Raw genomic sequence first — 16273 nt, 5'->3', positions numbered from 1 at the left:
ATTGTAGCGTCGCCTCTTTTAATATGGCAGTTTCGCTTCTTATAAGGTTCTGTATTCATTGCCGAAAGTCAACAGATTTTTAGCTAATATCCCTATAGGGAAGTAGCTTTAACCGTAGGTGGCACCGTAAGATCTAGGCTCGAGGCTGATTTAATTTTCATTTTGATGTCCCCAGAGGCCAAAAACACCTTTCTTTTAAATTTGTAAATATATATATATACGTCCGTGAACGCGATAACTTGAGTAATTTTTGTCCGATTTTGATTAAATTCGGTAAGGTGCAAGGCGGGATAATCTTGAATGAGTTCGCGAACCAGCATGATCGGACCATGGGTAACAGGGTTTTAGGGGGGTTTTATGGGGTAAAAGATGGTTTTTCTCATCTTTGACCCTCAAAACACAAAATTTCCCAATTTCTCCCTAGACCTTTTTAAAGAGCTTAAAAATAAATAGTTTAGTATATAAAGTGTTTTTGTACAATTATTGGTAAGGGAGAAAATTTAAAAAATTTTAAATTTAAAATTCCGTTATTCTTATGGAGAATATTGTAAAATGTTGCAGTTTGCTTGTTTATGGATATTTTTTTATCAAACTTGGCAAATTTATTTATTTTATACTAAGCTATTAATATTTTACTAATAAATACACTTTACTAGTTTCCTTGTAGCAGCAAACCTAGGTACTCGTTAAACCTAATGTTATTTAAATATATATTTAATTGAAAATCAATTCAGATAATTGGAAATTTGCTTAGTCGGCAGGTTTGCTGCGGCGGGGGTATTATTGATATTTAAATGGAACTGTTAAAAATGTCTGAAACAGCATTTACAGCCATTAGTAGAGACGACCAGTGCTGTCATTTGTTTATGTTTAAAATCCATACAGTTTCTGTTCTAATATTCGTGAATTTTCATCACTGAGAGGACGCAGAATAAAATATTCTTGTTCCATAAATCTTCTATAGAAAACAGTAACAAGTCCGCCATAATATAATATAGAAACAACACTGTACGCTTAGTTTAAAAATCTTTAAAAATCTCATTCCAGGGAGATAATAGACACAATAAAATGTAACAAAAATACGGTAGACTCCCTCTAGTTCGGCTTCGGTTGGATCGGCCGCCGCATGGTCCGGTCCGGTCTCAGGGGGACAAAGTCACATCGTCATGGGCAAAGGACCTTCGACAGGATTCAACTTGAATGTAGTTTCCGGCCATAAAAGTAAACAATTCATGTCAGTTTAGTTGACTGGTGCTTCTATGAGTGAATTGTTGCATATTTCCTATGTAAAACGATGTTACATAACCCCAAAAATACCAAGAACATTTTATAAATAAATAGTTTTTCTTCAGTCTAATATGTTGAAATGCAGTGTATAATTAAATATTTTGGACCATTTTTTTATGCGGTAGGTTCTCCTATTATTGTCTTTGAAACACCATGGTTTATTTGACAAAAATTAATTAAAGCAAAATAAAGAAATAGCCATCGTTAGCTTCAAGGTCAAGCTATCCGCTTGCACTGACAATCATCTGCTCTTTACACAAGACACAACTGATGTCTGCTGTGCGCCTGCTATCTCACAACAGTTTGTGATTGGGTGGTTAGTAATTATGGCAACTTGTTGAATGTGTGGATGAAGAGAAACCAAAGAAAGAATAGAAGAACAAAGAAGAAAGAATAAGCAGTGTTTTACGTCATCCATTGTTATCTTTATCCTATTTTACGACTGTTGTTATTATCTTTAAGACTAAGTAGTCTACTATGATTTTATGCTGTTTTATGAGTTATCTAATGTTTTTATCGACATTCTTATGTTCTGAAACAACATGTAGTAGTAGCCTATGCTGACTACGGTAGCAGTAGCTTGCAGTACTAGACTTTCTATTGTTCTGTTCTTTACGTGATTTATTGTTGTACGTACAGGGTAGTGTAATTTTTATTTTGCTCGAGTAAGCGTGATTTTAAACGTTACAGTTTTTATTACTGAACCAGGGTTAATGACTTAACATATCACGATTGCGCAATACTAATATTTGTATTTTGATATGTAAAATGCACTACATCCGGTTAGTCCGGCCGTTTTGTAGTCCGGCCAGTGATCCGGTCCCGAGGAGGCCGAACTAGAGGGAATCTACTGTAACGCTGATATTTGGTACCAAAATAAGACTTCTTCAGACTGGATTGAAATAAATTACTGATACAAGTCCTAAAGTCCTATCAGGATGAAAGATCAGTTTGAGTTTGCTGTTGTACCTTTTACTGTACATCCATAGGCCCCCTTGACTGTAATTTTTCTGTACTCTTATTCCTTAAAAAGACATATTTCAGGCAAAATAGTCAGAGTAAAAAATATAAATATAAAAGTTCCTAAGTAAACTACTTTTACAAATGACGTAAGGGAAAACCATCTGGACAGAATTACCTGAAGGGTAGCATCCCTTGAAAGTTCCTGGGCAGGTATAAATACATTAAATGCAACATTGACACACCAATTGGTTTTTGTTTTACAAAATAATTGGCTCAAATAAATATGAATATCAAAGTAGTAGAGCTAGGAAACAAAAATAAGGTAGTAATTATAAAATATAGCGTCTATCACACAAAGATGTTTAGACATTTGATTTTGTATAACTAGTTGATTTACGAATCAAAAACTTTGGAACTTTACACAATTTGTAAAAATAAGTTTTGAAAATGTTATGTTAAAAATTCAGCTTCTTATGATTATATTGAAGAAGCAAAAATGTGACAAACCAAAAATGTCATCTATTTGCTTCATATAAAAATAACTTTCTTGAGTTATTTTCCTGATTTGTTTTATATGTTGTAATTTTCAAACTTATTTTTGTGCTGCTGTTTGATTGAAGAATGTTTATTGAACCATAAAGGCATAACCTAACCCTTTCTAGAGCAGTTTAACTGAAACTGAGGTAAAAAGAATGACTTTTAATGTTAATCAAAGAGTGGAGTGTTGTGCGTGGGATATTGCTTTAGTGACCAACAGAATACGATTGCACAATTTTATGTTGCCATTACATGCGTTGAACCACCTATAAATCCATCAACAACTAAGTGGTGTATTATTTTGTTAAAAACTAGTAGGTAGTGTCATAAAAAGAATTGCATGACTGCTTCTGTTATGTTACCAAAAGCAATAACATACTTTGTGCATCATTTCACTTTTTGTTTAATATTAGCCTAATAAAGTATTTTTTTTTAACTTTAGTTTAGTTAAAACTGAATTTTAGAAGGTTGGGTTAATCTCTTTATGGTTCAGTATTCCTCAATCAAAGAGCTGTTTAACAACAAGATTAAAAATTAACACAGTAAAAAATCAGGTAATAACTTAAGAAAGTAAATTTTATAGGAACCAAATTGGTAAAATTTTTAATAATTGCATTTTGTTTCTATAAATGTTGGAAAGCTGAAATTTTCACAAAACACTTTCAATACCTACCTCATTCATAAATTATGTTAAGTTTCAAAGCTGTCGGTGCATAAATGGGCTAATAATATAAAATAAAAGGTCTAAACCTCTTCCTGGGACACCCTATATATGTAGAATGAATTTTATAACAGAAGTAAACAGTCCAATCTACATGACCGCTAACATAAGCTAACTAACGACCAATACTTATTAACTTTTCTTTATATCTACAAAGAAACGATAAGAAACAAAAATAAAAGTGAAGCAGAAAATGAGTTGATTGTTGACGATTAACATATAACTGTACAAATGGCTGACTTAAGTTTGTCCGGTAAGAAAGTGAAAGGTGTGTCTTTTATTTATTGAGCTAGCCTACTTACTTAAAAATGTTTATTATCATATAACAATTTATCATTATATAGCAATGTAAACATATAAACAAATTTCTCAGAATAATGTAAAAACGTTTAAGGACTAGTTCATCAACCTCAGTCCCTCTTATCAATAACGAAGCAGATAGGCCAAGGATTGTTTTAATTTCACTAAGAAAGCGACGTACTTAGAATAAATTACTATTGGTCCACTGACTATCAATGCACGATCTTTATGGAATGGATAATCTGTTTAGCTTTGTTCAGACTCATTCAATTCTTCAGACCAATATTCAAGTGTCTTCTTCACTTGGAAAGTGAAGTGTGAGGCCTACGCAATTGTTGTTGTCTTAGCTGTTGTTTTGAATGTTTGACATAGGCTAGGATATTTTTGATCTTAACAACTCTAACGTAACCACTAAATTTATGCTAAAATAGTTGAGTATAATTTTTCAAAGAAACTATAGAGGTGAAATTATTAGCTTTTATTAGTAATTTCAGATATTTAGGGGTATTAACTCTGGCCTAGGTAGTCAGCCATTTGTACATAAAGAGCAGCAAAGGCAGTGCACAGCCGTGCTACCTTAATCAGTTGCAGCTGTTCCATGCTCTCCCGTCTCACCCGGTATCTGCGCAGTCCCGGCGACGGGTGTGTGAACGACGCCACCAGCTGCTCACTATCTGGGGACAGCTCACCCGCGGGTAGACCTAGTGCCTTGCGCAGATCTGACACGTTCATCTGAGCAGTGGCTTGTCCCAGCGGGTCACCCAACTGCACAATACAAACCATGTGTTCATTTTGTATTAATTAAACTATTTTAATTACATAATCAACTTGAAACAAGATGGTGTAGTTTATTCTAAAAAATCATAACATAACATAATCAACAACTAGATATCAGCTGGTTATAGCAATACCAACACCATGTAAACTATAAACAACTTGAAGACTTAACTTACACTACTAAGTAGAATACCAAAGGACACAGGCACTAACAATGATGTGAACAACAATGCTGGTACAGTAAAATCTCTATTAACCATAACCATTGGGATTAGAACTATGATGGTTAACTGAAAACGGATAACAGAAATTCCTTTATAAATTACTACTGTTTGAATACTAGTCGTTTGTAATATTGACTACATTATAATGCTTAATTAGAAAAAACACAGTGTAGTGTCATATTGAATTACACAAAGTATCATTTTATCTACTGAATATTATTATTAACTTGACAAACACCTACATGGATATGACAAAATAAATATTTTTGATGTGATGTGGCAGTAAAACAGTGGCCGTTAAATGAGGATCCACTGAAATGGATAAATATTGTTTTTAGTGTGAAGATATCAAGGCAATTTACCAAGTGTGCTTACCATAAACTTGAATCATCAACTACAATGCGACTACAATTATTTTTAGATGCGTGTAGCCGTACATGTAACCGTTCAAAATACTTTTAACTGATTAATTTGTTTTGTGTTGATTGTTTTAAATAAAATAGATAAAGTGACATTAAGATACATTCAAAATTAAACATAGTGCAGGTGCATTGCTTACTCAATGGTGACCAATTGTTCAATGCCACTGGAGGGAATACTGTAACTGACTGACACAGCTGTGTAAACCTACATATTAAACATTATATTCTACTGGTGTGATACAAGGCTTAGGAAATAAAATATTGACAGAAAGGGCAGCTGCATTAAGTATGTAACAAGTGACTTAAAAATAACAATACTATGCAAACGAGGAATTAAAAAAAATACATGTCTAATAAAGCAGTCTCCCACATATGAAAATTCAGCTTTCCTTGTTTGATAAATTGTTGTTAACATTTGATCCTTTGCCTTAGTAAAATGGCAAAGACTCATAAATAACACACATTGAAAATTTGTTTGACTATTTCCTTTAGAGACTTTCCGGTTTAAAAATCTTAAAAGTCAGGAAAATGTCACACTACGAAGAAAATAAGATATTTTAAAAATGGACAAATTCTCACCTCTTTTGAAATTTCCAAATGTTTTGTAGCAAAATAGAGCGCTTTCTCGTGGTTGCCCATTGCTGAATGTGCATTGCCTAAACTCCAGCAAGCTCGACCTGCAAAAGTAAAAATGTACAATTTCAAACTTGTGATGTAGTATTAGGAAAAAATTCATAATACATAACTTTTTGGATTGTGCAAAAATTCTCGTATCCTAAAAATATACTTATTACTTAACGAAAACTTATTCATACCTTCGCCAACCCGGTCCATCAGCTGTTGAGCTATGATGAGGTGTCGTATGTGGTAGTCTATGGCTGTTGGGTAGTCCCTCAGCAGTGTGTATGTGTTGCCCAGACTGTAGTACGCTTGAGCCTCTACTGCTCTGTCGCCCAGCTCCTGAGCGAGGACTAGAGTTCGCCTGATAACATACCATCATTTTACGTTGACATGTTTGTAGTCATCATTTGGGATGTATAAAACCTAATTTTCACTAACAACACTGCTACTTTCAAGTAGGCCCGCTGTTTGCATGTGATGCGCTATGGGCCCGAGAGATGATTGATGATTTCGCCCCTCTTCGCCTACATACCTTGTGGGGGGGGGGAATTGTCTCTTCCTTGCGTAACCCCCCCTTGCACCCCTGGCCCATTTATCCTTACAAGTCTATACAGATAATAAGGATCTTGGTAAACAAAATAATTTGTTTAAGTAAGTCGAAAAACTTCTTTTAGTATTTAATAAAAAACATGAGCTGTAGCAATAAGAAAAAAAATTAAATTAAATGTACCTAAATATTTCATAATGATATTTTGTATTTTAATAGTAATACTAAGATTAAGATCATAACATAATATTTAAGACTATAATATTGTCAACAAATAAATAGGCTTTATAATATTTTTAAGGTCTTTCAGGACAGCAGGCTCACCCGAATAACAATGAGTCCATTCTGGTGCAATAATTACACAACTTGACATTACACAGATATTAAAATATCTTACATACACTAACAGTACTTTTAACTATGGAAGGTTTGAGTAGGGAACAAAGATATTTTCAGATGATTCTGATGTATAACATCTGGTGTTTATTTTGTTTGATGATGGAATCTTTCCCATTCTATTGAACCTGCTATCCCAACAAAATTCATTAAAACCTCAGCACTTGCACCCTTTTTTACATCATTATCCTCAAATACTCAACACAGTCAAAGACATAACCTCTAGCTTACTTACCGCAATATTAAGAACTACCACAAAATGATAACACACGAGTTATGGTGTTAGTGACACAAGCTTACACTACTGTTCCGTTATCAGTTAAACATTTACAATCCATGCTTCACTAACGACCCAGTAACACAGCTTGTAGCACAACTGTAGTGAATGAATACCATGTCACTCAAGTTGACTGACACTAAACTACTAAGTACCAGACGGTTGAGCTTTGCGCTATGGGAAATCATTGGTATAATACAAGATTATAACATTATAGGCCTACTTTACCCTCAATAAATATAAAATAAAATACAGTATTGAGAAGTTTTCAAAAGTAATTTAAAATGTAATTATGGAAGGAATAATGGATAATTATTACTCAATGTAATTCAGGGTGTGATTGGCTCTCAAGCAAATTTCCCCCCACAGTTAAAACCATGTGTTTCAATAGCCTATTAATAGTTCAACAATGGTTGTATAGTTAGCTGGGTAACTTAAAACAGCTGATTGAAACAGTTTTTTTTAGTTACATGAGACCAATTTTTAATGTTAATTTTACTGCTAATATAGCATTTTCAAACACACCCTCACAACCAATGGTGATAATCTATAAATTTTGGCTATCTATCTATATAAATAAAATTAGAGTTTTGTCTGTACATTGCTTAGAATAATGAACTTTTTGGTTATTTTTACATTTCATAGGTCAGAGAAACCGAATCAAACCTTATCTCAATTTCTGTCTGTCTGTCTGTCTGTCTGTCTGTCTGTCTATCTGTCATTCTCTTGGTAACGCTAAAATACGCACTTTATTACAACTACTCCTCAATAACTATAGCACTGTCCCGCCTGAAACTTATTTTCCAAATACTATACATATATGAGATGGTTTTAGACGTATTTCATCGAATATGAGACAGTTAGATATTTAACAGTAAACCCTTGAAAATCAAGTTTTTGTCGATTTTTGACGTGGAATTTCTGGAAGCCCATGTTAACCTTATGAGAAATGAAATTATTGAATCTTAACAGCTGTTTCAATTAAACAAGTTGGTTCTGTTCTGTGATGTTCAATAGCATTAAAGTTACAAGGATTACCAACAGGGTGCAGCACTAGCACTATTATTTCTTTTACATTTATGACAACAGCTAATTTGCAACCTGGAGGCGAGTGAGCGTAGCGAACGAGCTAACCTGAAGGAAAGTGAGCGCAGCGAACGAGCTCCAACATACAGGTGAGTGAGCGTAGCGAACGAACTTCAACCAGGACGTGATTGAGCCATGCAAACGAGATCAGATAGTAAAAATAAAAGTAAGCCTACCGTTATAGGATCGACCGGCAGACACAGAGGTAATTTAACCTTTTATTGATTGTCATACCGATCCGGAACAACAAAAAACAACATAAAATGAAGCTATGTATAATAGTTTGGCCAGCATATCTTAAAATATGCAAACCAACTGCTGTTCTTTATATAAGAAGGTTTCAACTGAATATTATAAGATCCCCGTGCGTAGAACGGGTACACAGCTAGTAATGTATAAAATAACATCTTTTATCAATACGACAAACTTGTTGAATGTTTTTATTTTCAACTGTTTTTTTTTTAGTCTAAATGACCCACATGCCTAAAATGTTGCAATTTTATTCAGTTGTATAAAATTTCTTTACTAATACAATATATTTTGATGAAATAAGAGAAATAAATAATGGTTCATTGAAAATAGTTATTAGATGATGTGAGATGTTTAACATGTTTGTTATGTTGCAGTTTCCTTTAGTTTTGTAATTTGTGATTAATTTAAAAATATGTAAACTATGTAGGAAATGGGATTAATAAAATATGAAAAAAATTAAGCTGTGTGAGCTTCAAATAGTACTAAACAAGGAATTGTTTTGAATTGCATTGTTGAAAACCAGTCTTTTCAACATGAGCTGATGGAAGATCTTAATCTTTGGGTGTTTTCTATGACAAAAAAAAATTAATTCAGTGATTTTTAACAGTTTTTTTTTTATATTAGACTCACTTGTAGTGCTCTGCCGCTGTCTCAAACTCTCCCAGAAATATGTGCGAGTTACCCAGATTACTATTAGCTCTCCTTTCTGCTGCTTTGTCACCAAACTCCCTGGCGATTTTTAATCTCTGGAAAAAATTAATTGTTAACGTCAAATTTAAGTTAAATGACTATTGTCTGCTTGCATGGAGAGAAGAGAAGAGTAAATACAAAAATATTACAGCTGATTTTTGCTAATCTATCTATATATTAATAGGCAAGCATGTTTCTTTAAAACCTTTTTTCTCAGCTCGTGTGCATCACTGGGAAAATCTACGCATACTGTTGGAAAGATATTTTCCTGTAGATGTGCAGAATCCCTTAATAAATTAAAATAGGCTCAAAAATAAACACAAAAAATGAGTTTAAAAATTTGAAAAATTAACATGGATCTTATGGGTTGCCATGCTGATGACGAAATAACAACAAAATATAAACAGAAAATCAAAACAAATGGAAGAAACTCCAATGACATGTTTTATTTACAGTGTGGGGTGAAAATAGAGAAGTCTGTACATTACATATTTTTGGTCGAGTTTCGACCACTGGACGACCTCTAGTTTAAATTAATATATGGCCAAACATTGTTCGGATTAGTAATGTTCAGATTAAGATAAGTTAAACAACAATTATCATACAATGACTATAGTTTACTATTCACATGTATTCTGTCTATCAATATCGCCGTATGAGTCATAGATGTAGTTTTAACAATGTTTAAAAATCACAATGCCAAATTAGGGATTCCAGGTTTGAGAACTCGTTTGATTGGACAATGTTTGCACCACTCCATCAGCTGATGATAGTGATGACAACTTATCCAACTAACACTGAAATAATCATCTTATAACCTACTATTGATAATATTTCATTAAAATATGCCCTTTCAAATAGCCTAAAGTAAAAAATAATCATCATGGTTGACAATTTGAATGTTGTAAATAAGTAAATGAAAATCTATATATTAATTTGAAACTGTTTTTCTTTGTCATAGCTATTTTGAGAGAACGGCTGGGTGTAGAAACTCGGTAGGGGTGTCTAAAGAAAGGTCTTGGTCTGTAGATGAGCCATCAAAAGAGAAACGTGGTAAATTCCCTCGGGGCTCTGCCCCAGTGGCCTTTAAAGTCCCAGCCCATATTATTCTTATGGAGGAAAACGGGGTTTTTGTCACAGCTAATTTGAGAGAACGGCTGGGTGTAGAAACTTAGTAGGGGTGTCTAAAGAAAGGTATTGGTCTGTAGGTGAGCCCTCAAAAGAGAAACAAGGTAAATTTCCTTGCGGCTCTGCCCCAGAGGCCTTTAAAGTTCACTCAGCAATTTTGTTTACATTATGACCATATGGATAATTTTACACTACTTTTAATGAACCAGCTGTTAATATTAAAATTGTATTCAAAAGTCTACTGAAACTGTCAAAATTAAATGTTTACATTATTATCTATATATATAATTCCGTAAGTCAAATTTTTGTAAAGAAATTGTGAGTGACTGGATGGCCGTAGAAGGATGGGAGGGGTCTTATTTTAAAGGTCTTGACGTGAATTTTGAGGGAAAACTATTCATTTTTCTTATTTTTTTACCATAAATTCGCAACAGAATAAAACTTTTCCCATTAAAACAACATGGGGTTTAATTTGTTTACATCTTTTGAAATTAAAACAGAAGTCATTTACTGCTGATTTCTGTTTACTTCAATACAGCTGATCGTGCTATATCTTGAAAACAGTGATCAATACACGCATTTGGTTTACTTTTAGCCAGTCAACTATGAAATGTATACTATAATAAAACTGAAATCTTGAAGATTAATCGGAAAAATGTCTCCATTCTTTGTTTATATTTAAATCATATACTCAAGTTTCATTTTTTCATGCTTTTACGTTATTGTCGTGTTAAAGGAATAAACGACATAGAATAAATATTCTGTATAAATAATCAAAGAGTCGAAATTAAATCTAACTTCTGTTTTGTTTTTATTTTTAAATCATATGTTCAAGTTTATTTTAAATGATGTTGTTTTCTTTATATTTCTACACATTTTAAGGTTAATGTTGTGTTAATATATACAACTAAAATAACCTACAAATGTCATTGGTTCTAAAATGGTGTATTTGCATTCCTTCGTAAGTAAATATTTTTTTAGTGCAGTGAATATACAACGTAGAGTAATCATATTCGATCGTACTTTTATAAAATCACCAGGGATTCAAGATGTTTTGGTATGTAGGCTGCTGGATATATATTCTTTTCATTATAAGTACTGTAATTAATATGAACGCCAGGGGAAGACCACAAAGGCGGGGAGCTGTTCATAGGAATGACAGTGCGCGTAGAAGAGCAAGAGTAGATAATGACGAACTTAATCAAGATATGTTACAACCCCTTTTTAGGAGACCCATGGTAGACGAGAGAAATGTAAATATCCATGATGCAGGATTACTGGACCAAGAGTGCATTCAATGTAGTGCTCTTCATTTTAGAGAAGAACTAACGAATAATCATTTTATGACATGTTGCCATAACGGACTTATTAACCTTCCTCAGCCAAAAACTAATGTAGAACTTAAACATTGGTTTGAAGAGAGCCCACAACTGTATAAATTCATTCGACAATACAACAGTGCGATGGCTTTTGCTTATTTTTCAGCCAGTAAGAAAGATATTCCAGGAAAAGGACCATACTGTTTCAAAATTCAAGGACAGATTTATCGTTCAATCTCAGATTTGCTGCCTCAACATGATGAAGACCCCGTGTATGGCCAATTGTACATTATTGACACATCAACAGCAACAGAAATTCGTCAAAGGCGTCAAGAAAATAGTGACTTATAACCTGAAATATTGTCAAAACTAGCTGAAATTCTATTAGAAAATCCATTTGCACAAATTTACAAAAGAGCTTCGGAAGAAATGGTTGTACAAGGTGACAGTGAATTAGAACTTAGGTTTGTAGACAGGATAAATATGGATCGTCGTAGGTATAATAAGCTTACTGCAGATGAAATTGCAGGCGTCTTCAATTCATCTGAAGGCGAACCTCCAATTAATTTCTAAAATTCCAAACAGAGAAGCTTTTATTTATCCTCATTAACCACAAGACCAAAGCTACCTTAGTTAACCAGTATTTATTCACAAACAATGATATGTTTGCTGTCTTTTCATGTTAAACCACTGGAGTGATTCAAATTATTAATTGAAAATGACATCAACAAAAGCAAACAAAGAAGAACAACAAACTGGTTTTTACACAAAAGATATGGTGTAGGGATGCCTATTCTGACACATAGATAATGTTATTCTGAGTTTGTTTAAATACCGGAATTGCAATATGTTGTTTTACATTTCAGCTTTTTAGGGACTTATGTCCCTACAAGCCACTAGTTTATGATTTAAAATTGATTCTCCACTGCATGGCAAGTTTTTTATAGTTTCAACAAAATGATGAATTTATGATACGTTTTAAATGTTTTGTTCAAAAATCTATGCTTTATTGCTCTTAGAAAATTTTAAATTATGAAATAAGTGTGACATATTATTTTCAAAGGAACATATAATTAATTCCTTATCGGGCTAGCTTATATATATTGTAAGGTTGGCACTTGCCTTTTTTCCTACTTTCAATCACCATTTATTTTTGAATTCAAGAAAGAACACCAGAAATTCATTTATCGGTATGAAAGTTTTCGATAATCGGGTTGAAAATTGTGTCATAGATGAGTAACTTACGTTGAGGATGAGAGCTGTGTTCAAGTTTTGGAATATACTAACTACGGAGTATGTTTCATCTATGGTTTTGGTGAAGTAATTGAACTAATGTCAATTCAGGTATTTAAAAAAATGTGAAGGCCTACAGGGTTTTTACTTTGATGTACACATGTAGCTAGGTCGAACAACACATCTAAACCTCACTACATACAAAACATTCGGAAACACAACAGTGTCATCACATCTCATCGCATTTGCGTGGTTTGTTACCAAGGCTGGATTAGGTTATGGATTTGGTTCCGCAAATGTTCAAGGTTTGTGATCAAATTTCCTACAATTATGGTTCATTCCATCCACGAAAAACATGCACAGCTTTATGTGGTCGATATGGCCAGGCAAAACTACCCCATAAGTTAATGAATTATCAAGTAAGAACAGGATGATTAAATACATGGGTCGATGTGGCAAGAGAAGGAATTAAAATTGCTTGGATCGAAGTAAGAATGTTACTGCTATCTGGATAGTCAGATATTTTTATCTAATACAAAAAAAACTTATTTAAATGCTGATAATATTCTGTATTTTTATGACCAAAGATGAAGATTTACTTATAAATCTGGATACAATCTGAATGATTTTTCTAAAGCAGGTGGAATTAGTTGTTAGTAATAAATATTGACTCTTTCCGTAACATGAAAGACTAATTATATGAACTCATTCTCCCATATAGTGAAAGTGGCTTTGACATGAAACAAACTCATGAACAAACAATAAATTATAAAGACTCCAAAAACACTTTTTGGGCAACCTAAAGCCGATAAAAAGGTAGGAAATATTGTGTTAAACGAATTCAACAATCACGTTTTTAGGGAACACAATCGTCATACAGTACTTATTATTATGCTTATTCTCCCTTCATTTAACTAAGATTTTAATGGCTTCACTCTATCTATCGCAGTTAGCTGAATTTACATAAAACCTCAAGATTAACCGTCGATTTCGACGGGGCTCCACTAGTATAACCAATTAACTTGGTACCGAAGGTATCGGTACCGACATTTAACCATTGATTCTCGGTCCCGGTACTTTTCCCAAGAACTGGTGGAACCGACATTTGACCTAAGGTACCAACCCATCACTAATTTTTATGAATTTGAACGGATGGTGTTTTTAGCCCCTGGGTACCTCGCAACATAAAAGTAAATTGGTCCCGGGTCCAGGTCTTGCCATGAGACATATGGTAATATAATAAGCTTATTCCTAGATGGGAAATTCACTAAAAATAGAAGAAATTAAAGAATATTTAGACATACTGATTTATTATAACACACTAAATGTTGTTTGAAGAATGATTGTGGACAATATCTAAAACGATTAGTAAAAACACTGGTTTTTAACGATGTTTAGAATCTTGAATCTGATTCAGTCCTCAGATCAGAAAAAAAATCTTGAAACATAACTACAATCAGTACAAATTGATGCAATTGTATCATGTTTTGATTACTATATACGGTTCTCTATGGTTTTTCTTTGGTGATTTTCCAGCTTGGGCTGGGTTTATGTCCCGGTATTATTCTTGTTATGTTTTTAGTACTCAATCACCTGAGGACGGGATCAGATTCCATAAACATACTATCACAAAAGATTAATATAAAAGCACGCTCTATTGTCTAAATGTTTACTAACCTCCTGGTGGTATTTAATGGCTTGTTTGAAGTCGCCCAGCAGGTAGTAGGTGTTACCGAGGTTGCCGCACGCCCGGCCTTGTGCTGCTGTGTCGTTGAGTTCTCTCATCAACGCAAGGTTCTCTCTAAAACACCACAGAGGTCAGAGGTCAATCAATGAAAAGACATTACGAAGAGAAATCAACAGCAAGTCTTACTCGCTGTTGTTTACCCTTACATTAATGCAAACAATGTTGGATATATTTAACACAAATGAAGGTGTCAGAGACAGATCAAGCAGTCAGTATGCAAAGCCGAGCAACGGTATCAACAGTACAGCAAACAGATTGAAACTGCCAGCCCAGTCAGATGCAATTCCCGTTCTAGACAAAGTTAAGATACACACAATGATTCAGAGTGATTTAAGAGTAGGAAGGATCATTAAATTATTTACAGAACAATTTAAAAAAATTAAATGAATGATTTATTTGGTAAATATACAAGGTGTTTATAAAAGAATGCCGGGATTTTAAATGGCAATTGCTTGGATACTATTCAATGTAGGCTAACTAGCCTAAACATTTTATATGTCAAATTGAAGATAAAATGACTAAGTATTGTTTCCCGTGTAGCATGGGAGGAAACTTTGACCTTGGCATGCACAAAACAGGTGCGGGGTGGTAGGCCGCCATTGGGACTCACACGTCTGACGCGAGTCGCCATTGCAATGTTTACGGCGCAACAGACGGCACAGAATGTAATCTGTGGTTCATAGAGTTCATATTGATTGCTAAATTAAACTACATTTAAATCTACTTGATGATAAAGAAATTTGATGCTGGTTTAATGAGTTTCGTGGCACCGTTGTGTTTTGAAAAGACGTTCACCTGGCTGGCTAAAAACAAGCGATGACATAGTCCAAGAAATCCGACAATCCTGCATCAGAAGCCTGAAAACATAGATTGCCCAACGAAGTCTTCAGTTGAACATACCTAAATCAACACTTCATGATGTTTATCACCATCGATTCTCCGTCCCAGTACTTTTCCCAAGAACTGGTGGAACCAACATTTGACCTTAAGGTACCGACCCATCACTAATTTTTATGAATTTGAACGGATGGTGTTTTTAGCCTCTGGGTACCTTACAACAAAAAAGGAAATGGGTCCCGGGTCCAGGTCTTGCCATGAGACTTATGGTAATAAGCTACTTCCCTAGATGGGAAATTCACTAAAAATATAAGAAATTAAAGGATATTTAGACGTACTGATTTATTATAACACACTAAATGTTGTCTGAAGAGAACAAATTAAAATAAGAAATGAAAATTTATAACCTATAATGTTCAGGACACATTACTTTATTATAGATCATCCCAACATTAACCCTCCGAGCGTCACTCGTCGAAAAATCGACTCACGACACACTTTGTGTAGTGTCACGCGTCGATTTTTCGACACACGAACATCGTTTACGGCGAAGGCTCTATGACTGACTGAATCGGATTGAACTGGATCGAGTTAGGTATCGTTCTTTTTGTTAGATTCTAAGCTTTCTCCAGAGGTCTGTCTCTAAGCGCTTTATGTTCTCCGAGCCGATCGTAATTGTAGCAGACAGCTGACGTTCGTGTTTTAGACAACTTGGTTATTTCACATCGGTGACTTGTGTGTTTTTGTACGTTTATCGTCGTTTTTAGTGGTAAAAATGGACAGTAGTGATATACGTAATGCACTAGAAGATGATATTAGTGATGTTGAAGGACTTATTGACGATCCGGATGAAGTTGGTAGTGACATTGATGTTAATTATCAGCCAGATTCCTAGCTATGGTTAGGCTA

General features: G+C 34.0%; 1 protein-coding gene across 4 annotated transcripts in view; it reads right to left on the bottom strand.

Moving 5' to 3' along the window:
• Positions 1-16273, bottom strand: part of LOC128994207 (G-protein-signaling modulator 2) — a 37393-nt gene that overhangs the window by 11023 nt on the left and 10097 nt on the right. For 2 of the 4 annotated variants that reach the window (XM_054418587.1, XM_054418586.1), the window contains exons 6-11: positions 14458-14581; positions 9041-9156; positions 6047-6213; positions 5811-5908; positions 4385-4573; positions 2426-2452 (exon numbers count right to left, since the gene is read on the bottom strand). In XM_054418587.1, coding sequence (XP_054274562.1) covers positions 2426-2452; positions 4385-4573; positions 5811-5908; positions 6047-6213; positions 9041-9156; positions 14458-14581 — 721 coding nt within the window. The remainder of the gene's footprint in view (positions 1-2425; positions 2453-4384; positions 4574-5810; positions 5909-6046; positions 6214-9040; positions 9157-14457; positions 14582-16273) is intronic. The other 2 variants (XM_054418589.1, XM_054418588.1) reach the window with 2 other exon arrangements.

The sequence above is a fragment of the Macrosteles quadrilineatus genome, unplaced genomic scaffold (assembly GCF_028750875.1).
Source record: "Macrosteles quadrilineatus isolate MER2022 unplaced genomic scaffold, UCM_ALF_1.0 Scaffold_5__1_contigs__length_97177068, whole genome shotgun sequence".
Lineage (NCBI taxonomy): Eukaryota > Metazoa > Arthropoda > Insecta > Hemiptera > Cicadellidae > Macrosteles > Macrosteles quadrilineatus.
The sequence above is the reverse complement of the archived record's forward strand: the minus strand, read 5'-3'. Positions and strand labels throughout refer to the sequence as shown.